Genomic DNA, 27,004 nt, shown 5'->3' on the forward strand with positions numbered 1-27,004 from the left:
GCCGATTTAAAATGAGATTGCTGATTTAGAATGAAATGGCTCAAACGATAATTTTCCGATTTAAAATTTCTGTTCCATTAGACTTTGCAGTGCTTTTTATTTTTTTTCCGGTGATTTTACAGCCTTTTTTTTTTTTTTTTTTGAAATTCGGAGGAAATGAAGGAACTCTACGGGTGTTTTTCACGTTCTTTTTTGGTGTTCGAAAACCCCCATCTTCCTTCTCGGGTGCCCAAGCACCTCCCTGCCAAATTTGGTGCAGATCCGATGTAAACTCGATTTGTATAGGGAACATACACACACACATATATATATTCTCTGTTTTATTTATATAGATTGGTAGGTGTGCATGGCATTGTAATTATTATTTCTACATATGATTAAAATGTTTCGAATGTTTGTCTTTATTTACTTCAAAATATTATATTTAGGGCATGCAAAATCAACACAAATGTCCAGATCATGAAATAAAAATAATTTTTGTTTCCTATAACACTGACTTTGAAAGAGCTATATTATGTAAATGGAAAATTTCTAACTCCAAAATTTTTTTCTGCTTTTTTTTTTTTTTGAATTGTCTGCTTTTATCCCTATATAATACAAAAATTTGAATAAACTGTGTAGAGTGAAACAATGACAGATTCAATCGCAACTTCGCAACTTTTCTGTGTGTTGAGAATTTTTCCCACTAATAGCTGTTAACAAAACTCTTCTGTGACTTCTGCATTATGTGCATTGATTACTTGTTTTATTCATGTTTTAATCATTTGTTTTAAAAATTCAAAAGAACCACTTCAAGTAGTCCAACTTTTAATATAAAAGGTCCCTCTGCGAATATTCTCTCTCTCTTTTTTTGGAGAAATGGTGGGAGTATTTATTACTGCATTTTGTTTCAGTCGAACTGAAATTTTAAAAAGAAATTCACAACCTACTTTGTGGTAAAACTTTGATTTAAAATTTCTTTTTGTTTTATTTCTGAAATAAGAACCTTTGACCTAAATAAATTTAAAAAAAAAACAGTAAAAATAATTTGTAAAAACATATGAGGCAGTGAGAAGCAAAGGGATGTAAGTGGACATTTTCAAGTTTTGAGTAAAACAAGTTTAAAGATAACATCCTAGGTAAGCTTTCATTGAATTTTTTTTTCTGAATTATGCTGTATAGCAGCAACTACCAGGGCTACTAATACTCTTGCCCCAAGACAGAGGAGAGATTCACCTACCATGTGTACTGGTTATCTCCAAGTTTTTAATTTTGCCACTTACATCCCTTTGCTTCTCACTGCCTCATATGATACAAAGAGTGCAAAATGTTGTTTGAATTTAAATTTTCAAAAGTCATTAATGTTGAAAGAAATATAAGATATATAATTTTTCAGATTTTTATTTCTTTTTAGCGTAAATGTTTTTATTTCTTTTCAGGGTGATATGTTACTTGATCAAATAGAGAAGTTTTCAGATGTTCGAATAATTGTAAGTAACAATTCTGTTTGCTTAAAAATAAAATGAACTTGAACTAAGGAATGATTTAGTCACAAGGATAATATTCTGTGTGCAATTCTATTTGAGATAGTTATTACTATAGTTTTGGAAAAGATGTCTTATTTATGTAATGCTTATTCTATTACTCAGTTTGACAATGAGGACAAAAATGATGAGGTTTTAGTTTAGGGTCTAAAAAGCATTTCTTTTTAATGTTCTATTCCATGATTTTGCCTTTTTTAATATATGTGAAGATTATACAACAAATGTCATTTAACGAGTAATGCAAGTAAGGTTATTTATGTTATTTAGTTTGTAATGTTAGTTCTGTTAGTTATGCTATTTAACCAGTAGTTTTATTTAATGAATAAACCAGGAGCCCTTGTTAGCTATGTAGCAAATTTGCATAAATTTGAAACATTTAGTATTTTTTGAGTTTTATTTTTTTCAAGAAATTATAAAGCTCAATTTATTATAGAATTGTGCATTATTTTTAATGATACTGTAACAGCTAGTTGTTCTGTGCTTGTTGGATGACAAAGACAGGAAATGATCGAAGAGTATAATGTATCTCAAATCATTAAAAGTAACAATTGATCTCATGCACAGTATCTACTAGTAAATAGTATGTACACGGATTAAATAATAATTTTTCCATTTTGACACAGCTGTCTTAATAAAAGCAACATAACTCATTGCTTTCAAGATGAATTGAAATTTTTCTTTTTTTTTTAAAGAAGAAAGAATCCAAACTTTACTGTTTTGGGAGAAAAAAAAACCTTTTAAGTTCAATGAGCAATGTAACAAGAATACTGTACTTTTCAGGCCTGCTTCTCCGCTTATCTATTAAATAGTATGTGTCATACTCTTTAGCTATCATGTATTTCAATGTATAAAATAATTTTTCCTCTTTTTTGAAAGCAAATGATTTAAAAATTCCTGTGCTCAATTTATTATCAAATTTCAACTTGTAAGATTTTTTGTTTAATAATTCTCTTTTTCAGAGTAAACGCAAAGTACTAAATAAAGAAGGCCAGAAATCTGAAATTTCAACTATTCCTACTATGGTAATTTGATTTATTTCTTATCTTAAATGTCTATGAATACAAAAAGACTTAACTCTTGGTTTCCAACTTTGGAGAAATAATTTGAGAAGCATCTGTGTTGATTTTGAGGAGCATTTGGAAATTTTGCGGAGCAGCTCGGTATTTTGAATGACATTCAATAAAAAACCAAAACCACTTATCCAAAATTGTTTTTTAGCTTTAAATCATTTTTAGCACTATCATAAAAATAAAAAACAGCTTTAAACATTGTCAAGCTTGAAAACACTCAGCCAGGAAATGCGGAGCAAAAGAACTTTTTGCGGAGTTGCAGAGTTTCTCTATTTTTGCGGAGCAACTCGGAGAAATGCGGAGCAATTGGCAACCCTGCTTAACTGCTTGATTCCTTCATTTCTTTCCAATTTTGTGTTGTTTTTTCCATATTAGATGACTTTTACCTATTTAGGTATAGAAATAAGTCTTGACGATAATGGATCCCCCTCTCCTACACTATTTTCCTTAGAAATTATGATCTCTTTGTTCGGACAAAAATGTATACACCTGCTATTGATGTATTGTTTTTCTGCAATATTATTGTTTTTGTTTAAGTTTAAACTAGTTTATCTAATTGGGTCTGTTCAGGATTTTAAAATTGTGATCAACTAATTCTCTCTTACCCTTAAAGTTTCACAGACAGCATTTTGTGAACTATCAAATTTTACTGATTGAAAGTTTTTTTTTTAACATTTTGTTTAAGTGAAGTTTCCAAGAAAATTTAACAATATTCTTATAAAAATCCTTGTACATAGGAACAGTCTAATAAATAAATACATTGAAATGTGAAAAAAATTTGTTTTCTTGTCTTAATTTTATTATTGAATGCAATTTCTTTTAAATTCCTTGCATTCCTTAAATTTTTAATTTAATTTGTTGCTTTAATTATTTGTTGCCTTAATTATTATAATTTTGTTCTGTAAAATTATAATTATATTTTATTAGATTTCATATGCTTTTCTAGCATATGTAATTCAACTTAAAGACATTTTGTCAGTTTGATGTCTCAAGTATTAACAACAGTTTAAATTACATTTGATTTTACTACTAACTTGTTTAAATTGTAATTGCTACTTCATTTGTAAAATAACAATTATGTACATTAAATGAAAAAAGTGTCCTAAACTTCATGTAATTAAAAATTTAACTCCACTGACAAATTCTCATATGATTTTTACAAGGTGCCTTCATAATTAAGTGTTACATAAAGTATTGAATTGACTTGTGGTATGTTTTATATCTTGAGTATTTTAATATTCTAGGCTCTTTTTGAAACTTTGGTTCCTGTAATTGTGTTTCAATATGTTCCTAAAGACTGCAAAGGTAACTACTAATTGTTAGATTAAAATATATTATTTACTTATCTGGCTCAATGATACATTCAAGCCCCCTTAATGGAAAAGCCAATTTTCCAGAAAAAATTATTCTAATAAGCAGGATATTCCATTAAACGGGATTAAAAAATTAGACAGCAACGATTTGGTTCATTGAAAATGTATTACATGAAGCGGGATATTCTTTTAACTAATATTCTAATGCACGGGCTTGATTGTACATGAAAGCAGGGGTGCCCTGGAACAGGAGGTTATGGTGCAGACTGTGCCATTGAAATTTTCAGGGTCTTAGTCTCTTATTAGGGAGCTTTTCTTGGATTTTCGTGTTGCTTCATAGCATTTTAAGGGGTGCACCATTGCTCCTGGGAAACATACGCACCCCTAATGGAAGAGAAATTTAATTTATAGAAAGGAATAAATGATGTACTGGAAATACCATTATAATGCCTTTTTTTTTGCTCATCAGCATACATTCAGCTCATTTCAAACATTTATTAGTTCATTAAAAAATAGCAAAAGATTTATTTGTGGCATTTATTTGTTTTGTTAAAACAGACATGAAACCTATGTTCAGATTTCTGGTTTTGTGATAGCCAAAATTTGAACACTTATTACTATTTTAGACATTCTGTAATGTTACTTCAGTTATCTAGAAAAAAAAAAAGCTGTTTTCCAAATGATGAGCTCCAGGGGCGTAGCTAAGGGGGGGGGGGTTTGAGGACCCCCCCCCCCCGAAACGTTAGTCTCAAAAAAAAGAAAAAGAGGGAAGCGAAAGAAAAAAAGAAAAAGAAAAAAATCACTACGACTTTTTTTTGTGTAACAAAGGTCAAAAATTCACTTCGCTTCCCAGTCTGCTCCATGAGTGACCCTCAAGTATAAACACGCCTCCCTCTGCTGCGACAATTTTTTGATAATTGAGTGAAATTTGACACTTCGCTTTAGAAATGAGATTGTTTGTTAAATCCACGTATAGACAGCCTTTCTTAGTCATAGATTCTGCAAATTGTTAAATATGTTTAATTTTATGAGCCCCGCAGTGGGAATATTGCATACAGTCTAATCTGTATATTTCGAATTTCACATTAAAAAAATCGAGATAAAGAGGTTTTGAATTACGGAGGCTTTAAGAAACTTTTTATAGAAATTTGAAATATGATGGTGAAAATTTGAAATCAATACTAAAGACAATATGGGCTCTTGATTAAAATTCCTCTTTATTAGTTTTGTTAGGTATTTATTCTATTATTACATTATTAAGTGCTTTATTGCGAGTTTAAGGAATCATTTTGACAGTAAAAGAAACTTTAAGCATATCTTTTTCAAGAAAAGTCTTTTATTGTTTTTTTGTCCCTGATTTTTTTTTTTTTTTTTTTGGATTCATTATTTATCCTCTTGAGGTCAGCAATTGCAGCAAATCTAACTTGGCCAGTAGTCAACGATTTTCCTTTTTTCATCACTTGATTTTTTTCAAATGATGAAAAAAGGAAAATCGTTCTCATACTTTCTTTTTACTCCTATCATTTCGGTTTTCTAAGGAATCACAATTTTAAGAAAGAGAGCAACCAAAGAACAGTACTAATCCAGATAACAGAGTGAAGTGGCTTTTAACTTGAATGACCTTTAACCATGAACTTTAATGTTCATCTTAACATGCCAAACCTGTGAATTTCACCCCTTAACTCTTCTTCCAAGAAAGTGCGCGAAACAACTGTCCTTTGGTTAATCTTCCTGGAAAGCCTATTCGTGGAACGCATTTACTGCCTCCTCAGCTCTTGAAGACAATTCCTCTGTTTCTGAGTTGAAGAAAATGTTTTTGTTTGCTGCTTTGTAGATCATTGGGCTTCGAATCCGAAAATGATAGCATAACCGGAATTCGAGACGGTAGAGGTTTTTGTTGGTCAGGTCTCGTGTGTGTCATAGGTCATAGTCAAAACTACCTTTGCTAATCAGAGTATCCATTGCAATCACATTGATTCTTCAGCCAATATTTACTGCATATTCTTTTGGAAACATACAGTCTGTTTTAAAGTAGTACATTCTAAGTGAAAGTTGTTGCATAATGAAACGAACAAGACCAATAACAAGCTTTTTTCAACTCAAAGAAAAAAATTAAAATGACGAAAAGGATTGCTCTAAAAAGAGAAAGTTAACGTCGTCTGAAGAAAACGAAGTAGTCAGCAAAGCAGCGTTAATCCCATCGGACCCTTCTGAAGGTAATTTTATTTTAATTCAAAAGAAAAACTGCATAGCATTACATGAATAAAATGTTTAAAAACGAGATGAATCTAGATTATTTCTATTAGCTTGGTTCGGATTAAAAAGTAGAAAATAAAAAATAAAACCTGTTTATAAAACCCGAAAATTGCTGTTGCTCTCTCAAATAGATATTTATGTAAATTCTAAAGCAGCTAATAAAATTAAAAATAAATATCTTTATAGATATATCTTTATAAATATAATATCTTTATAATCTGACCACCGATGAGATTAAAAGTCAAACATCCAGTTTACAGGCGGAAATGGAAGTATCTATTAGCTTTCAGGGATACCAGCTTTTGTAGATGTGTGTTAGCCTCTAAATTAAGCAGTCACACTGAAATGAACGGAACTCGCTCATCAGATATTTAATTTCCCCCTGATTTGGATAGACTGGTTTTGATAAGACATTGCTAGAAAATTTCACTTTAAATTAAATGGAGGGAAAAGAAAAAAAAGTTGAATTTTCCATAACATTAAAAAAATAAAAAATTCTTTGCTTTTGTTTTGTTTGACACAAGTATCGGAATTGGGGCACCCCATTCCAAAGTATAAGATTCACCTCCCTCTTATTTTTTTAATACTAAAAAAATTTACCCACACACACACACACACATATATATATATATAAAAGAAGACCCCCCCCCCCCCCCAAAAATCGGGTCTAGCTACGCCTCTGACGAGCTCCTATGTATTATAAAAAGGTGGCATTAAAATGTGTGGTTTAAAAAGCCTATGTTTAAAAAAATTTATGTCTTAAACTTATATTTTTAGTGAATGGTCATTGAACTAATACCCTCATTCAAACTTTATTTGATTGACTTTCACGTATTTTCTGAACAAATTTTTCCATATCACTTATGTTTTGATATCAATATTTAACCAGTGCAGAATTTATCTGTTGCTTAATCTGCATCTTTGAATAATGACCACTAATTATTGGACCTATTAGTCGCTATAATTTGAAGACTTGACTGTATAAACACATACATGCACAGACGCTCATATTCGTATGTATATCTTTATTACGTTAAAATTTTTAATTTGCGACGAACATACATCTTCATTTATCAGTAAGTCCCTAGGCCAGGACTAAGGCAGAACCACATGCAATGTACCAAAAAGCCCAGTTATCACGTCCAGAGACTGCAGTTTCATTCTTGTCAGAACTCGTCAGTGAAATAGTGAATAACCAAGCTGGAGGCAGCTGTTCTCTCATTGAAGTTGAGAGAGCCAACAAACTGGTAGATGAAGTAAATTTATCTCATCAGTGAGTGGCTTCAACTTGGTGCGGTTCAACTTGTAAATTGAAAGCAAAGCTTGGGTTTAAAACAGTAAATTACTGCTAAGAATCCAGACAGCCTGATTAACTTGATCTAGTTTGTTGGCGCTCTCGACTTCAATGAGATGACTTTTGCAGGACTGGTTCGGAAAGTGTTCAAGAAGGGGGCGTTTGGTTACCTACATTTTATGAATCCCCAAACCTCTACCCCCTAACATCATGGAAAATCATCTCAAATATTTTATCTTTTTCGAACTTCCATTTCTGAAAAATTTCAAAGGAGTCTACTGAACCCGATCCCTCGCATTAACATCATTAAAGGTGTCCTGAAATTATGTTTTTTTTTCTTTTATTTTTTTGGACTTCAATTTAAAAAAACTTTCCAAGTAAGAACTCCCGAACTCTATCTAATATTATCTAAGATCGCCTAAATTTGAGTTTTTGGAACTTCTAAAAAGTTCTGATCCCTGTCACTAAAGTGTTAAAAGATGCGCTACAACTAATTTTTAAGTCAAAGATTCTGAAAAAAATTCCGAAGGAGGTTTTCCTGACATTATTAAAGATCGTCTAAAACTACGTTTTTGAAACTTCAGTATTGAAAAGACGCTGGAGGTTCTTGCACCTCGGCTCAAAGAGGAAGCGATCGGCCCCCGTTGCCCTTCTCTTGTATCCATCCTTGGTCTCCAGCTCGGTTATTCACTATTCCAGACTAATAAATTCTAACGAGAAACTGCAGTCTCTGGATGTAATAACCAGGCTGTCTAGTGCATTGCATACATCTTCATGTATAGTTTTTTTTTTCTTTTGCAGATGAAGAAAATCCTCCATACTTTGATAACTTGAATTCATGGGTAAGTTTTCAGTACTATTATAATTAAAACATTTATGAAGTATATAACTGCCATTATATGTCAAACTGCCATTATATGTCAGATTTTCTGTGCCTTTCTGGTGTTAATATGCCAGCGTTTCTTAACTGCGTACACTCTTAAACAATACCACATTACACTTCCAAAATTGTAAATTGTGAATGTCTGAATATTAGGATTTAGAAACATTGACATAAAAAACCCTCTCAAAGTAATGAGCTTGAGCTCTGTAGTTTTATTCCATAATTTGTACCATTATATTTAGTGCTAAACTATATATATATGCGCATATTCATTATTTTGTCAAAAAGGCAGACTTTCTTTTTTCCATCAGTGAAGCTAAATATTTTTTATTCTTATATATGTTTTTAAGGTGAAATGCATTTACATTTATTAGCAGTTAAGACAAATAATATTCGATAATTTAAAATCATTTTTAGTCATAGCTCAAAATCCAGTATATGTCATACTTGACGGTTCAAAATAGGCATCATTATCTGATGCTAATGTACAAGTGTTTTTCAGCTTCATACGTTGGCTGTTCATTTCTTAAGTTGTAGTACTCATCCTGCAGCAATAGTGTATTTTGCTATGTGCCGTAAGATCCAGCACCATTGTTGTTTTGGAAAACCAGGAGAGAAGTTGGTGTTTGTATGAGGTCTGCCTTATGATTGTATTGGTGTCTGCCTAAGGTATATTTCATATATCAATGCTTCTTTCTTAAATTGACGAATCAATCAACAAAGAAAAATTGTTTTTCAATCAGTTAATTTTAATTTAGGTACTTGAAAGTGATAAAAAACGGGCAAGGTCTCTTTATTTTTGAAATGAAGGGAGGGGATGGGGGCACCTTCCCTCTTTCTATTATTGGAGAAAAATCATGCTTCGGAGATTTTTCCTTTTCTATTACATTTGCTAAACAGCTCTTCAGCATGTCAAGTGTGCAGACACTCTCATTGATGCATTTTAAAGTACTTCTCTGGGTAAATAACTGCAATATTATCTTTTATTTTCACTCATAAGTTGCAAGTAAGTTATTACTATAGTTATTTACAATTTATCTCATTATTGTTGGATTATTCTGCAACAAAGCATATGAGTAAATGATCCTTTTACCTCTTACAAGGAGTGTACTAAAGTAGATTTATTGTTTTAATTTTTTAGTGTAATGATGTCTTGTCGGAAAATGCTAAACGCAGGAAAAAAATTCTTTGGACTAATGTAATAAAGCAAATATATGTTTAACATTTTAAATACATTTTTCTCAACAACTTATGTTGATCTTGTTTGTAGGCTGCATAATAGTTTTGCTGGGAATGAAGAAGAAATGAGAATGATTTACTAAACATCAGGTTTAGTACAACTAAACATCATTGGATTATTAAACATTGGGTTGGTAATGCATCGGGTTTGGGTTCTTTCTGAGGAAAATGTCTGGGGAAAGGGGAGGGGCAAACCTTTTGGAAAAGGCAAAATTAAATAAATAAATCATGTGTTAAAAGCAATTGAAAATATACATTTTGCTTCCAAATTTAATTTTTTCAGGTGTTATCATGTAGTCAAAAGTCATGTTTCTAACTTAAAGTAAAACCTGCAAAAAGCTGTACTTAGCCAAGACCACTCTTATCATTTTATCGGACCAAGTCTAATTCAAAAGTCAACACTACTCCTTTGAGATCGATCAAACCAACTTACAGACTGGTACCAAACTCAGTCTTCTTTCAGTTTTTTTTTTTTTTGCAAGCTATGTTCTATTTCTTTTTTTTTTAAATATGCTTTTTTTCAAGTGCTAAAATAGTGTAAAAAAAGAGTACTGAGCAGTCGGAGTCAGGCTGATTTTGGAGAGAAGGAGTTTGAGTCGAAATTTGTAGGTTAAAAATTCCAAAAGTCGGAGTCATTTTTCCTCAGTGCCCGTAACAGTGCCAGTGATTGGGGGGTCCGAGTGAGAGTTGGAGTCTAACTGATTTTAAAGTAAAGGAGTCGGAGTTGAACGGTCTAAAGTTTTTTTAAGTTGGCTTCTGCCATTTTTCCTCTGACCAGGGCCTGATTGCCCAAAAGGCTCAGGAAACTTGAGCTTCCATTCAGGATTAACAGGGGGCCCAAAAATGACTTAAAAGCTTTAAAATACTTTTATCACACTTGATGAATTTGCAGATGAATTAATCACTTTGATACTTAATAAGTTTTTTTGTGGCGTAATATCGTCAGCACCATGCTGAACAAACGAATGTGAAAATGGGCTCTTTTCAGAAGAGCCAAGACAATATTTGTGTCCACCAGATGTGTTTAGTTATTTTCAATGTTTTAATTTTTATAGATAACTTTAAGGGTAAAACTTATTGTTTGAAGTAGTAATAGTCCTTTTTGAGTACTAAGGCAAATCAATGAATTTGAAAAACGAGATTCGCAATCCTTCACATTTGTTTGTTTGGCATGGTGCCGACCATATTATCAAGTTTCGTTTTTTTTTCTTTTTTTGATTACACAAAACAACACACACTTACACATTACTTTCGTTTTGTACATTCAAAAACTTAGAACCGAGGCTGAGGAGTTGGAGTCGGACTGATTTTGAGGTAAAGAAATCAGAGTCTGGAGTCGAAGATTTAAAAATTCAAGATTCAGAATTGATCATTTTCCCGTAAAATCTGCAGTCCTGCTGATCTTGCTCACTACATTTTTACTTTTATTTTCTATTTCAAACATGCTTTGGCGGCTCACACATTTTCCTCCAAAAAGCTGTGATTTGCATGATGATATTTTTTAAAATCTAGGAATGAAATATGTTGGCGGCCCCTATGAAACTATCATAATTATTTATCTGATCAGCTCAGCTGCCTTCCGACTCCATCCACCACCAGCTAGGTTTAATCAATGTAGACCTTTTATTACCATAAAAGATAATTAAAAACTAAAAATTTGCACCTTTTCTAATTTTTTAGCGCAAAATTTTTATTTATTTCCAGTTTCTATTTGTTATCAAATAAAATACTTCTAATTGGTTTTAGCAAGCAAGGCTCTTCATAAGATTTTCAATTTTTTTTCTTGATTCTGCTTTACACTAGCAAAACTTGGTAGTTGTGATTGTCTTCCCTTTTCCGAGCTTTCCCAGGTTATCTCGGAAAAATAAAATAATGAAAGAAACTATAAATAAATTTAATTTTATAAGTGTTTTGACTCGCAAAGTTCATCTTAATATAAAGCTAGGCATCGGGCTCAAGTTTCTTTTGAATTTTTTAACTTAATATTAGGGTCATTTCACAGTAATTTAGACATTTATGTAGAGTCCGTAACTTAACCGTTTTTTGCCATAACCTTTTAATTTACTGTTTGATCAGCATATTATTTTATTTTGAGCTTTTCCTACCAACGAACCAACTCAAATTGAAATAATTTGTAAATCAAACAGTAAATTAGAAAGTTATGGCAAAAAAAGGCACCGTTATGGACTCTACATAAATGTCAAAAATACCGTGAAGTGACCCATTAGTTACTCTCCTTCTGCTTACTTAAGATGTGGGTTTCTCTGCTCCCCAATAAATATTTTGAGCTAGTGCATGAGCACCGCTTTTCCCTTGAGCCCTGGAGTTACCACCCCCTAAATTTTTGTGTTTATAAAGGTTTGATTATAGAAGGAGAGGGGGGGACCCTCAGTATCTTAATCGGTCACTAACCCCATCACCGTAACGTTACCAAACAAGACCTACAATTGAGTTTTTTATACTTTAATTTTGAAACCTTTTTGGGGGTGCTCCTTGACTCTCACTCCCTATAAAATATCATTACAGATCGACTAAAATCTCGATTATTGGACTTGATTTCTTAAAATTCTTTGGGGGGTGAGCACCCAAACCTTTCTCTCCATGATATCACGAAGATCATCTAAAACTGTGTTTTCAGAGCTACAATTTTGAAAAATTTCGAAGGCAGAACCCCCCACACACCCTAATTTCTGTAAGTGCAGCATTACACTTACAACTAAATTCCTGTTGTTAAGTTTCTATCTCTGCATAAACTCTGTAGAGCACACATCTATAATAATTTTACATCATATTTAGATTTTTTGTCAAATTTTAATTCTCAGACTGTTCTAGTTTATTGATTTCGCAATGACCCTGCTCACAAAAGCCTAGTTTCATGTTTTTTATTTTAAATTTAATTTATTTTCCTACATATTTCATTTTATCTATTTTAAAATTTTTATTTTTTGTTTTTAACTTTTATGGGGAATTTGTGTTGTTAGACGCAACAATGATCAGTTTCTTTATCACCTAAATTGGAGGGGGGAGGGGAATCTCACAGACTAAAATTTGGCTATGCCCCCTGTCGGGCAAGCTTGCCTCCCCGTCGGGGTTTGGGGTCAAAATGTCGCCACCGAAATGTCGCGGGACAAAATGTCGCGGCCAAAATGTCGCCGGTCCAAAATATCGCCGGGCCAAAATGTCGCCTGTCCAAAATGTCGCCGGGCCGAAATGTCGGCGGTCCAAAATGTCGGCGGGCCAAAATGTCGCTTGTTCAAAATGTCGCCTGTCCAAAATGTCGCCGGGCCAAAATGTCGCTTGTTCAAAATGTCGCCTGTCCAAAATGTCGTAGAACCAAAATTCGCTCATTCAGTTGGTAAGAAAAATGCAAATGTACAAAAATGCTGTTTAACACCAAATTTGCAGAATAAATGATTACTGCCTTTAATGAATGTCTTCGTTAAAAATGGGACTGAACTAACTGAGTTTCTTGATGAATTCTAAAAAGATTATTCCGTTTTGATTCGCAACTCTCGGCTGTTTTTCAGCAAACAAAAAGAATACAAGCGTTACGTTATCTTATTTCTTGTGACTCGCTATCTACCAACTGTAAAACGTTCTGACGGCGTTCAGTTCTGACATTCGATAAATTTTTTTAAACTTTTCTTCAAGAATAGTGTGCGTTTGTATGTGACCGATTTTTTGGGACCATTCTACGTCAAAACCTGTGGTAAGAATTCGAACGATACCCGCAAGTACCAATATATGATTTAGGGCTGCGTGGTTTTTTTGCGTCAATTCGTTCAAGATAGTGGAGTAACTGAACGTTTTCATCGATATGCGTGACTGTCATTGCTCAAAAAATGATGAACGGAATCGAATAAAATGTTAGGAAGCAGCAGGGGGACCGATTTTGGGGCCAATAACACCAGAGGGTGGAGCAATCGAATGTTTTTTTTTCCTTTCTTTTTTTTTTTATCTGTGACTGATATATCTCAAAAAGTAATACAGTAGACCCTCGTTTTCAGCAGGTTTATTTTACGCGGTTTCGATTATACGCGATTGAAGATTTGACACCTTTATTTTATTTACGCAGATGAGTTTCGGTTTTACGCTGATGCGGCAATTCAAACAGGTAACATTTTCCTCTCTTTCAAAACCCAAGCTCCTATAGATTGCAGATTACTCGTAACTTACTGCATTTTGGCGTGCTAATAATCGAACTTGAGTCCTTGGAGACAGTTTATGCGATTGGTTCCAGAGCTTTTTCCATTATAGAAGTAAAGTGATTAAACTCACACAGTTCAGAACTCACTGGAAGAAGAACTTTTAGGAGTGACAAAGGAGGTCAAAACCAACGAGGATACCGACTCCGGTGACACACAACCAAAAACGCTCACATTGAAAATTTTGAACCATTCGTAGACAATAGAAATAATCTTTTTTCTGATTTGTTAGTAAAGGAAGATTTTATCAAGGAAATGACGCAAGTGGTCATGGATGCGTTAATGCTTAGCAAAGAATTAGAGGAAAAATTCTTAATGACTACCAAAAGACTATCATAGCCAGCTCTTCTTCATAAACAGAACACGAAATTAGTTTGTTTTCTTTATGCATATTATGCATAAAAATCGATATAAGTACACATTAAACTTTTCATACAATTAGTCATCACTAGAATGAAGTATTTTTTTATCTACGGAACCTAATCCCTATTTTGAACCCATTCCCTATTTTTGATATTAGGTCTCAATTTACGCGGTTTCGATTTACGCAGCATTTCCGTGGAACATAACACCCGCGTAAAACGAGGGTCTACTGTACAAGGGTTAAGACAAAATTTGGTCTACAGGTATATCTTAAAGGGCGAGTTGCTCATTTATTTTTGGCTTCAGTCATCCCAAAAGGATGGATCACCGAATATTTTTAATCGTTTTATGTGACTGCTATATCTCAAGAAGTAATGCGAGGATTCATACAAAAATGTAGTATGCAAGTGAAATTAAACGAAAACAAGCCTTATTTTCGTTCTAAGTTGAGTTTCGTAATCGTTTACGTGAGTCAGTGTAATTAAATAAACAATGAAAAATATACTGAATTTAAATATGAGAGGTTGAGCAAGATATCAATAAAATCTAAATTAGCCGTGTATTCCTCTCATTTTTGTAGCACTTTAACTAGCGTGGGTGTTAAATAAAAACTGAGTTTGCATTCTTATACAATTTGCGTAGTAAAAATTCAATAATTAAAACAGCATTTTTTTCTGAGAGGGAAAAACTTGTTTATTATTATTATTATCAGTGTTCTTTTCTTTCTGAATTACCAAGCTATATTGAGCTAGAACTATTACTTTTTGAAACTCATTTTAAAAATAAGTCTAGGTCAAAACTGATCTGAATAATCTCATTGATATCAGTTATTTCACCCTACATTGTGAAATTTTTTCTTTTCTATTTAAAATTGGAAAATGTGATTCAGCTGACAAGCGCTACTTCGCAAGCATGAAAGTATCCTCTTGAAAACCTCTAATAAAATAGCTGTTCTGAAATTGTCCCCCTTGATGTTCTATCGAATATATAAATTTCATGAATGTTGAGAATTGAAAATATTTGTCATCGCGTAGAGTCGTTTTTCAAAAATCTGAGTGAAAGACACCTGTTTTAGCAATTACGGGTTTCATTGATTTCAAAAGATTTGACGGTGAAGATTTCGACGTAATTTCAGAATTTTACTCATAAGACAGAGTTTCCACGGCAATAATCTGTCATCTCTGTTAAACATTTGTTTTGCAGTCCCAAAATCCCGGTCGCAAAGGACATACAAATGTCCTCTCAGAGGAAGGTCTCGAGCAGTCTTGTTAAACTTCTTCAGTTTCATTTCCAGAAAAAGTCTCAGAACAGTTTTGATCTTACTTTAACCAACGTATATCTCACTGAAAACGTACAGTTTTTTTTTTTTTTTACAGTTCTTAGGGTGATGTTAAAAAATCTATGAGAAAATTAAATTTCATTAAGATACCTTTCTACTTGATTTCCACCCTGGCCCGTGATTTCGAATTTTTCTAGTGAAAGGGGAGAGGGAGGATAAAGGGCATATAACCAATGCAAATTTCATAGGATTGCTATAAAAAGCACTTCCACTTGTATATATAAAAAAAAAATTCAAAGTCGGGGGCCATTCCGCCTGATCCCCTAAATTACTGACTTGTCGCTAAGGTAATAATATGCTAGAGTGAAGGAGTTATTTGTTTTTACTTCATTACGCCAAAAAATACAAACCGCCTATTCTCTTGCCATATTCACATAGCGCCTCACTATTCTTTCATTCGCCTTTAGAACAGTTTAGTTTTACTTCCATACCAATTTTTTGTCTGAATCCTTGCGTTACATCTTGATCCTTTGCTTTACATCTTGAGTATTATTATTAATCAGATTAAACGAGAAAGAGAAATCCGTTGCAGCAGCCTTTTGCATGTTTACGTTCTTAATAGTATACAGAAAAACGTATGTTTTTCTGAAAACTATTAATTTTCTGGAATTAATCTGATGCTTACGAATTAAGACAGGAGAAAACGTTTGGAATTTTTGAAGGAACTTACTTTGAAAGGCAATTAATATTCTTTCGCAACTTTTATGCTGAAAAGCATCGACGTATATTTAAATTTTTCGTACCAATTGAACTAGCGAATTTTAGGCCGACAACATTTTGGACCGGCGACATTTTGGACTGGCGACATTTTGAACCGGCGATATTTTGGACTGGCGACATTTTGGGCCCGCGACATTTTGGACTGGCGACATTTTGGACTGGCGACATTTTGGACTGGCGACATTTTGGACTGGCGACATTTTGGACTGGCGACATTTTGGACTGGCGACATTTTTTGCCGGCGACATTTTGGACCGGCGACATTTTGAACTGGCGACATTTTGGACCGGCGACATTTTGGGACAGCGACATTTTGGCTCGCGACATTTTGGCCGCGACATTTTGGGCGTATACCCCCCGTCGGGGATTTCCTAGTGCCACCACTGCTTTAGAAGTTTGTGCTTTCAATTACATGCTTAGAACACATAATTTTTTTCACTTGAAACTTAAAAATGAAGTCATAAAACCCAACCAAAACATCCATTGACTTACCTGCTGTGTTGGTTTTATTTTGTTCGATGAAGAAAAGTTCATGAAAATTGGTTTTTAACAATTAGCATTATTTTGAAATTATATTGAATGTAAAAAAAATTTTTATTTGCATCTTTTCTTTGCAGTTAGTTCAACTGATGGCAAGGCAAGTGCCTAACATCAAAACTGAAATTATAGACTTAGAAGGCTTTGGAGTATGTTTAAGGATTTGCCCACTGGAAAGCACTCATAGTAAGATTTTGCTTAAGAATAATGATTGTAGGGGAATGTAGGACTAAGTGAAATGGTTAAGGTCACTTCCTTAAAAAAAAAAATGAACTGATTGGAAATTTTTGGTTTGAAAATTGCAGTATGTGAAGAGATAAGGTTATATTTTGTAATCACTCTTGCATTGGAGGTTTTTTTTTTTTTGGCTGGAAATTTGTGCCTTTTGAGAGGGAAAAAAAATGTTCTTTTTTTGTATGGGGGTGGAGAAGGGGGAGGAAAAGTAGAAAATCAAAGCATGCTAAGTATTAACTAGATAAGTATTGCACCAAAGGCGGATTCAGGGGAGGGTCAAAGGATCAGCTGCCCCCACCCCTGGACACAAGTTTAATGTTATTTTCTGGTACTAGCCAGGCTGGCAATTTGGGTTGCCTTGCTTCACTTTTCAAAATGTACCCCCTCGGTAGTACTTCACACATAACATATACTTATCGCATGATTTTTTTTTTGTTTGGTGAATGAAGTTGTTCTTAAAACTTTAGGTTAAAAGCTATTGAAGTCATTTAAAAAAGTTAAAGTTAAAATTTGAATTATAATTAATAATTTATGTAAATAATGTAAATTTCAAGGAGTTCTTTTGCTATGTTACTATTGCAAAAAATAATAATTTAAATTAGGTAAAATTCTTTCTTTATTTTTCTCAGTATCCATGAATGTTGATGCAGTTTTCATAAAAGTCTTTAAGATATAAGATTTATTGAAAATTTTAAATCTTTTCCCATGCATAGATTCACGCTGTTTAAATTAAATTCAAAACCTAACTAAATTTTTTAATTTTACAGTTCAAGGATCTACCAAAGATGATGTGGAGAATTATAATATTTGTCTTCGTCAGCAAATTGTAAGTTAACAAATATAATTATGCTTTATAGGTATTTATGAAAATAATAAATTCAATAAAATAATTGAGAAAGAGGCGCAGTTATTATTTTTTCATTATTTTTCACCTGATTTCTCTATTTATTTGACTTTTTTAAAATAAATCTTAAAGAGGCTTAAAAAGTATGGTTCCAATAATTTTGAAGTGTTATCAAACATTGATATACTTCTTAAATAAATAAATAAAAATCTTGCTAATTATATCCTGAGACTTTTTAAATTTTATGTCTGATAAATTTATAATTAAATTATATATTATATTAATATTTTTTTGTCTGAGTTTGTAATAAACCCTTATTAAAAAAAGTTCTTGTTTTAAATTAAGTAATTGATATGTAATTAAACTTTGACTAATATAATAGATTTTAATAAGACTGAAGCGTTTTGGATGATATATAAATATAGTTAATGATGCACAAAAAGTGGTATGTAAGTTGAAAAAGGTCAAGAATCCTTGTGTTAAAATGAAAAGTTGTATAATTGTTGGAATTCTTGTGATAACTACATATTTTTGTAAAAAATATGTAAACATTTGTTTTTATGAAGCAAATGTTTCATAAAAGCGATGGTTGTCTAAAATTTCTGTGAGATTAGTATTTGAGATAATTGTTGGCTATGAAGCAAACTCATGGTACTTTTATGGCAGTTTTCTTCAGATTAATCAATTAAAAATGCTTAAGGTTTGAAGTATAGTTGTTTTTTGTTTATTATCTTGGGATTGTATAAATAATTATGCATTTTATATATTAAATGTATGATATTGTCAATTATTATGCATTTTATATGGCTTAATACTTAATGTATTTTTTAAAGTTCAATTTTTCTAAAAATATCTAAATAGTTTAGTTTTTTCTCTCATTGTAATAAAGTTATGATTCAAGCAAACAATCATGTTGTATTTTTCTTGGCTAATGTTCCTTTGCATTGCAACATAGCTTTAAAATGTGAAGTTAGAACTAAAAAATTTTTTTGTTTTGAAAATATTTGTGCCCAGTTTTAAGTTACTTTGTGAGTTCATTACATTGTAATGTTCATAAAATGTTAATTATTAAATGAGCCTAATAGATAATGAATCTATAAAAAGAAACATGTGAATTGAATGCCTTTAATTGTTGTCTCAGTGGTTAGCATTAGTTACACTGCTCAGTAAGTCATGGCTGCTTATCATTTCCTTTTTCAAAATTGTCTTGCTCTAAATTTAGACACAAGTTGACGAAGAATATGATGCCGATATTTTTGTTTTCCTAATAGCAATTCTATACCAAGGAATAGTTCTCTTCAACATATCATGAAAATTTTTATATCATACTAGCTGTACCCGACGCGCGTTGCTACGCCAACAAAAAATACATCATTATATTGATTTTCATGACAATCGGTTGAACGGGGCAGAAGTTGCTACTCTGCAGTGCCACCTGCTGGCGAGTGGCTTCAATGATCATATTATGCACCTTCTCCTTGGTAAAATACATATATATAGCAATTTTCATAATAATCGGTCCAGGTATCAAGTGAAGTCGTGACTATACTCAAATTTTGTACTCGGGCAGTTTGCAAGATCAATCAATCGCTAAAAATATCAAATAGAAAAAGCTTTAAATCCCCCCCCGTTGCATGAAAAGCCATAAAACAGTAAAGAAAGAATTTATTTGTTCAAACTCAAGGAAAATGGCAACAGCTAACTTCTTATCAATGAGATCTTTCACGCGAATTAATTTCTGCAGCCGATAATTTTATTCGTATTTATCCAATGGATTGTGACTTAAATTGGAATAAAAAAGGAACTATCGATCGGATTTTTTTCGAACTGGTCTATAAACATTCCCAGTACCAAAAATAACAAACAGTGAAAGTTTCAGCCAAATCTGCCGGGTAGTTTTTGAGTTCATGGATGACATACAGACAAACATTCATTTATATATATATAGATTTGTTAAATTTTTCGTATTGTGAACTTTTAATGAAATAGTCAAAATGTTTCAAGCTCATGTGTTCTTTTTCTTAGAGTATCTTGAATTCAACTGTGCTTCAAAAAGAAAAATTATATACGGAGTATAAAAATCATCGAAAATTGCAGTTGGTTGAAATAGCAAATTGGGCTGGTATGGGAGGCGTCAGGTTAGTATTTCATCAAACTATTGTATAATAAATATTTTTTCTTAACAAAATATCTGTACCTCAGAGCCAGACTGACGATAGTTCAAAAATTGCGATTTTCCTTTTATTATTGCATTGTCTGTAGAAGCCTATTCCCCTTGTAGCCATGTGAAAATAATTCTTTAAAAAAAATCCTTTTGAATTTTTTACTAGGGCTAAAAGAGCACCCGTCCCATCGTTTGCATGCTCCTGAAAAAAGTTTTTCCTCTCTCCTGTAAAATTACTATAATGTGACTTACATCCTTCTGACTCCGAGGTGCAGATATTAATCATAAAAAAACAGTTCTTAAGTTATCAACAGGCATAAAAGTTTTCCACCTTTTACAGAATCAGCATCTTTTAAAGGAATTTTTGCAGCTTTTGAGTTTAATCTATATCTGCTCCCAATTTGTGACCAAAAATATAGAAGAGGGGAAGCATTTTTATGTTAAAATCAGAGAAAAAATTGATAACATAAAGAAATAACATTTAAGGGGGGGGGGGATTGACGCTTATTTAAGCCCTAGATACAACTTAAATTTATTTTCCATTGCACTTTAAACTATCCAGTGATATATTTCATGCATAAATGAGCTATTTATGTGTTAAAAACCATGTATTAAAAGTCCTCTGATAATTACTCTTCTTTTACAAATATTTTTCAGTATGCAAAGTTTTGATCATTTTGAAGAATGGAGTACTGCTTATTAACTTTTGAAACCTTATTTCTAGCTGTTTAAATGAATTTTCATAAAATATAACACATATAAGTAAAAAAATGATTTGTTTTAGAAACATTCCTTTATCAAGCACCTGCATCATAAAAAAAATGTATGCCACGCTTGAAAGTACAATGTTTTGCATTCTGCAATATTGATTTCGGAAATTGAAAGCTATTTTAATATACAGTAAAACCCCTCTAATGCGGACACTAACGGGACAAATTTTTTTGTCTATAATAGAGGGATGTCTGCAGGACAGGGATTTAATAATGTTATTTACATTGGAATCGGGGGAATTAAAAAATGTTCATATAATAGGGGTGTCCGCACTTGAGGGCTGTCCGTTAGGATAGGTTTTACTGTACATGCTGCTTTTAATTTTCTCATTTTATTTTATATTCTTCCCCTTTATTTTGTTATATTGCGAGTAGTTTTAGATTGTATAATTATGCAATTTTAAGGGGGTTTTTTTTACATTTTTTACCAGCCTATATACATGCATTTAAATATGCTCCTTCTATTGCAATAATTTTCAATCTGTGAAGCTCAACTTTTTTTTCTCAATTGGCACTTTAATGCCTGTATAAATGTTTTGACTTTTGATTCTCAATACATTCTCCAGATTTCCTTAATCATGATCAAATTTCCAAAATCTACATCAAAAGTCCGAAAATTCTCTTAAGAAAGGATTTTTGTATTAGAGAGAATTTCAGAAAAACAAATCCAGACAATAAAACATTACAATTTACAACGAAACAAAATGTAAAGTAAAGGGTCTAAGAGCTGGAAAAAGTATTCCAGATTCAAAAGCTTTTGTGTTCTTGAAATCTTTCATTCATATGTAGTGATTGCAGTAACAGTATATCGGAATGCCGAACACTGGTATTTCGAGCTATTTTGCTATTTCGTAATACCGGTATTTGCTGAGGTATGGGATTATACATATTTAAGAAACTCGACTCCTCAAATGAAATGGTGAAAGCCGCCCCTGCCTCAAAGCATTCATTTCAGTATTACTTTCATAACCAATTTCAGAACCATCTTTTTTGTGTGTGTGTGTGTCAAAAATCTGTAAAAACAATTAAACTAAAACTTCCATACAAAGTTTTTATTTTATTCATTGTCCCATCCTCTAGTTTCAGTCTAAATGTTTTATTTTTATCAACTTTTTTTTTTCCTTCAGAGAAACGTTTTTAAAGGTTACAAGAAGTTCCTTTCTTTTAGGTACATTCCTGAATTTTGGGCTGATAGATTGAATGAGTTAACTGATACTGGAAAAGCTGATATAAATCATTTGAATTCTGAACTTGTTTCCAAGTTGAGGGCATCAGACTCTGCCTTTTCTTTAGGTTTGTAAATTTTACGAATATTCTTGTTGTTTTAAATATGATTTTCATAACTTTGGTATTGCTTGGAAACTTGGCTACAATACCCTATATTATATTTTCTCTGTTATGGGATTTTCATATCTTTCATAAGAAATACTTTTATGTTGGTGTAGAAATTTCATCAAAAATAATGTGCATTTACTTCATTTAAAGTTTCTGATATATATATATATATATATATATATATAGAAGGAAAAAATGAAAAAATCCCAAAATACCTTGGGGCCTCATCAGGGGGTACTCCCCAAGGGTAGGGAAAAACCAAGAGATGTTTCGTGAGTGTTGCTGGCGAAATTTGCCTAAAAAAGCAGCATTAGTCCCCGGCATCTCACAAAACAAGCAATTGGGTTACTGAAAGTCCAAAATATCAGCATGACATGAAATACAAACATTGAACCTTTTAAAAATGAAAAATACAAGTTTTATCTAAAGAAAATAGAACAATATTTAAGCTACAAGATAAAGAAAATAGAACAACATTTAAACCACAAGAGAAACAAAATTCATACCTGAACTCAAAATCAAAAGAAAGAACACACAACCATCAAATTCATGGAACAGAAAAATCAAGGAACTGACAATTGACCACAACTAGTCCTCCACAAGACTGCAAATGAAATGCTTCGTAAGTTGCTCCGGGTATTGGTTTTCAGTTAGGGTAGCAGTTAAAATTCGAATCGCTGTTTTTAATATATGATAGTGTTTCTTTGTATGTTTTTTTACCTTACTAATGCTGCATAGGCGCATGGTAAGTGAAGGAAAAGTATTAGTTTATTCATTTCCCACTAGTTAAATAAAAAAAACTCCCAATTGTTAAATAAAAAATGAGCTTATCATAATTGACAAAAAACTTTAAAAAAGTATAAAGGACCTAAAAAATAGTTTTATTATAACCACAGTTGGTAAAGCGGCAAATAATTTTGCCATCATGTGCAAATTTTTTTATAAAGTTATGCTTCAGAAGGAATATACGAATATCAATACATACAAAACAGACACAGAAGTTGAATCCAGTTTAAAGAAAAGAATCCTTGCCTTCGACAAAATTCTAAACACACGGCATTTCAATTTTCCTTTCATTTTTATAACGGTTAAGTTTCATAAAAATCCAATAAAGTTCAGATTCGTTACTAGTGGAACATACTCCTACAGTAATCAAGCAGGTTACATTTTTTTCGAAAAATTAAAAAATATCTTGGCCAAAATTGCAGAAGAAAAAAGTTTTATAATCCTGAATAACCAGAAAGTTCTGGATTTCATAAACTGCGTAAATACCATATTCATAGTATTAATACTTTTGACTTTGAAAATCTTTTCACTAACATTCCCCACAAACTCATAATCGATGTTTCAAATAGACTTTTCGACAGATATGAAAAACACATCAATTTAGAAAAACACTCTTGGATTAACCTTGTTAAATTTTGTATTTTTGAGAATTACTTATACAATGGTTCCAATTTCTACAGACAGATCAATGGAATACCGATGGGCACATCTTTTTCTAGTGCATTTGCAAACCTATTTTTGCATTTTTATGAATCTATTTTTTTAATAAACAACAATATAGAAGCATTTAGATATATTGATGACATTATTATTTTTAATAACAATGATTTTCACAATTTACACGAAGAAATTCACCCAAATGAACTACTGCTGAAACAAACAAATAAGGATGAGTCAGTTAATTTCCTTGATCTCAATATTCAACTGAATAATAAAGTTCCCAGTGTAGCTTTGTATGATAAACGTCAGGATTTTGATTTTAAAGTGTATTCTTTAATTCATTTTCACAGTTGTGTCAGTAGAAAAGTGTTCAAAAATATAATCATTTCACAAATTATTAGATATAAAAAAATATGCAATAATAAAACAAATCTGAAAACAGCGATTCGAATTTTAACTGCTACCCTAACTGAAAACCAATATTCGGAGCATCTTACGAAGCATTTCATTTGCAATCTTGTGGAGGACTAGCGATAGTCAATTGTCAGTTCCTTGATTTTTCTGTTCCATGAAGTTGATGGTTGTGCGTTCTTTCTTTTGATTTTGAGTTCAGGTATGAATTTTGTTTCTCTTGTGGTTTAAATGTTGTTCTATTTTCTTTATATAAATCTTGTAGCTTAAATATTGTTCTATTTTCTTTAGATAAAACTTGCATTTTTCGTTTTTAAAAGGTTCAATGTTTGTATTTCATGTCATGCTGATATTCTGGACTTTCAGTAACCCAATTGCTTGTTTTGTGAGATGTTGGGGACTAGTGCTGCTTTTTTAGGCAAATTTCGCCAGCAGCACTCACGAAATATCTCATGGTTTTTCCCTACCCTTGGGGAGTACCCCCTGATGAGGCCCCAGGGTATTTTGGGATTTTTTCATTTTTTCCTTCTTTTAAAAGAATTTTTCGTTCTTGTTCAATCCTTATATTGCTATCAAATGTGTTGTCTACCAGTATCATAGAGCAGCCTGTGGCGCCTATTGAACTGAGTAGTGAAGTTCATTTTTAGTGAAGTTCATTTTGGTTGACTTGTCCAGATTATAAATACAATATTTGATAGTGTTTCTTTATATATATATATATATATATATATATATATATATATATATATATATATATATATATATATATATATATATATATATATATATATATATATATAAAGTCTGTGTAATAAACAGGGTTCGTTTGGGTCATGGAAATCCTGCAAAGTCATGGGGAAAAAAATAAGCCAATTTCAGAAAAGTCATGGAAAATTAAAATTTTCATTCAAAGTCATGGAAATTTATTTGAAGTCTTGGGCAAAGAGAAAGGAACAGTAGCTAAAAGAGCATTAAAAAACTTGAGGGAAATTCCACAAAACATAGAAACTTGGTGTTAAAAAAAATTTTTTTTTTGTATATTCTCTGTATTAACTGAAATTTACAAGTTAGAATTGGGTAACTCCAGGTGAACTATTTTTTTTCCATAAGAAGGCTTGTTTTATGAGTTTACATTCAAGTGAATTCTCTCTCCGCTACAAGCAATTTTAAACGGTCATGTTTTTATTGTTTTAGCCTGTTTCTGCCAACTATTTACCTTTTTTCCGAGAGATTCATTCCATCAGGAGCCAATCAATAATTGTAATAGGTTTTAAAATTTCTTCTAAAAATATTTCAAAAGAGTTGATTGTAAAATTATTGAAATACAGTAAAACCTGCCACATCCGGACCTGTCACATCCGGACCTCTCCATATCCGGACGGTTCGCGGAAGAAATTTTCAATTTTTGAGTAAGAAAAAGTCAAAGTATTTCTTTCTTTCGAACTGTGCGACGGGCGAAAGAAGAAATGAATGGCGCAACGCCTATAGTTGCACGTGGTATTTCCAGGTATGTGACCTTGAGTTGACTCTCCACCGGTTTGATTTCCTCCCACCCTTTTCTATAATTTGCGAATGTCGGTACGCGTTTGCTCTCAGTCTTTGTTTGCTCTTCAGCAGTGACAGTAGTTTGTCTATCGTTTTCGTAGTGATATGGCCGAGAAAAGGAAGAAAAATGTCGTTACAATGGAAGAAAAGTTTCGTGCTTTGAAGAGGTTAGATGCTGGGGAAACGGCTAAGAAGATTGCTGTTGAGATGGGAGTAGGGACTAGCACTGTGAGTGACTGGAAAAAATCCAAAAACGAAATTGAAAAATGGTGCTCATCACAGGCTTCAACAACTGGGATAAAGAAACTGAAAATGATGAAAAAAGCCCTTAACAACCATATCAATGAGTGTTTGTATGTTTGGTTCACTCAGAGGAGGGAGCAGGGATTACCAATCTCAGGACCTATGTTAAAAGAAAAAGCTTTACACTTCAACAAAGAAATTGAAGGTGAAAATGATTTCAAGGCAAGTGAAGGATGGTTGGAGAGTTGGAAAAATCGGTACGGTGTGAGGAAGCTACAGATATGTGGTGAGAAACTGTCAGCTGAACCAGAAGTTGTCGAAGTCTTCAAAAAGACATTGCACAGCTTACTAGAAGAAGGAATTACCGGAGACCAGCTTTACAATTGTGACGAAACAGGTCTCAATTACAAAATGCTACCGACCTACACTCTGGCCTCAAAACAAGAAGACAGTGCACCAGGATTCAAGAAGAAAAAAGAAAGAGTGACAATTTTAGTCTGCAGTAACGCTACAGGATCTCACAAACTCCCTCTAGGATTTATCGGAAAATCAAAAAAACCTAGGGCTTTCAAAAACTTTAGAGATCTTTCTTCCCTGCCAGTTTGGTACCGTCACCAAAAGAGTGCATGGATGAACTGTGTTATATTCGAAGAGTGGTTTCACAATCAATTTGTACCAAAGGTTGAAAAACATTTAGAAAAAAATAATCTATCGAGAAAGGCAGTCCTGCTGTTGGACAATGCACCCTCTCATCCCGACCCAGAAGAACTAAAAGATGGCGGAATAAAGTGTCTTTTTTTGCCCCCAAATGTGACTTCCCTGTGTCAGCCTATGGACCAAGGTGTTATAGAATCTATAAAACGTGTCTATCGACGAAAGTTACTGGCGGTTTTGATTGCTGGAATGGATGAAGGAAAAAACGTTACAGAGACTCTAAACAAAGTGGACATGTTGGATGTGGTGATGTGGGTGGCCCAAGCGTGGGATGACATAAAACCAATAACAATGGTAAGGTCATGGAGGAAGTTGCTACCCAAACCATCTGATGAATCTATGCGAGAGAAACCAGAGGAAGGTAGCAATGAAACTTCCTCCGAAGACGAGATTGCTGAACTGGTAAAGAACCTGTCGGGATGTGAAAAAATGAAGGAAGACGATGTTAATGAGTGGTTGAGTGCAGATGAACAGAACGAATTAACAGACGGCGATATATTGAACATGGTGTGCAAGAATGATGATAAAAACTCAGACAGCGAAGGGGATGAAAGCA

The 27,004-nt window shown here is 32.7% G+C and overlaps 1 protein-coding gene across 1 annotated transcript in view; it reads left to right on the forward strand.

The window, feature by feature from the left end:
• Nucleotides 1–27,004, forward strand: part of LOC129220443 (pyridoxal-dependent decarboxylase domain-containing protein 1-like) — an 89,331-nt gene that overhangs the window by 35,558 nt on the left and 26,769 nt on the right. The window contains exons 11-18 of the mRNA XM_054854864.1: nucleotides 1,419–1,469; nucleotides 2,483–2,545; nucleotides 3,838–3,898; nucleotides 8,258–8,298; nucleotides 16,823–16,928; nucleotides 17,744–17,802; nucleotides 19,846–19,958; nucleotides 21,923–22,047. Coding sequence (XP_054710839.1) covers nucleotides 1,419–1,469; nucleotides 2,483–2,545; nucleotides 3,838–3,898; nucleotides 8,258–8,298; nucleotides 16,823–16,928; nucleotides 17,744–17,802; nucleotides 19,846–19,958; nucleotides 21,923–22,047 — 619 coding nt within the window. The remainder of the gene's footprint in view (nucleotides 1–1,418; nucleotides 1,470–2,482; nucleotides 2,546–3,837; nucleotides 3,899–8,257; nucleotides 8,299–16,822; nucleotides 16,929–17,743; nucleotides 17,803–19,845; nucleotides 19,959–21,922; nucleotides 22,048–27,004) is intronic.

Source organism: Uloborus diversus, chromosome 4, assembly GCF_026930045.1.
Source record: "Uloborus diversus isolate 005 chromosome 4, Udiv.v.3.1, whole genome shotgun sequence".
Taxonomy (NCBI): domain Eukaryota; kingdom Metazoa; phylum Arthropoda; class Arachnida; order Araneae; family Uloboridae; genus Uloborus; species Uloborus diversus.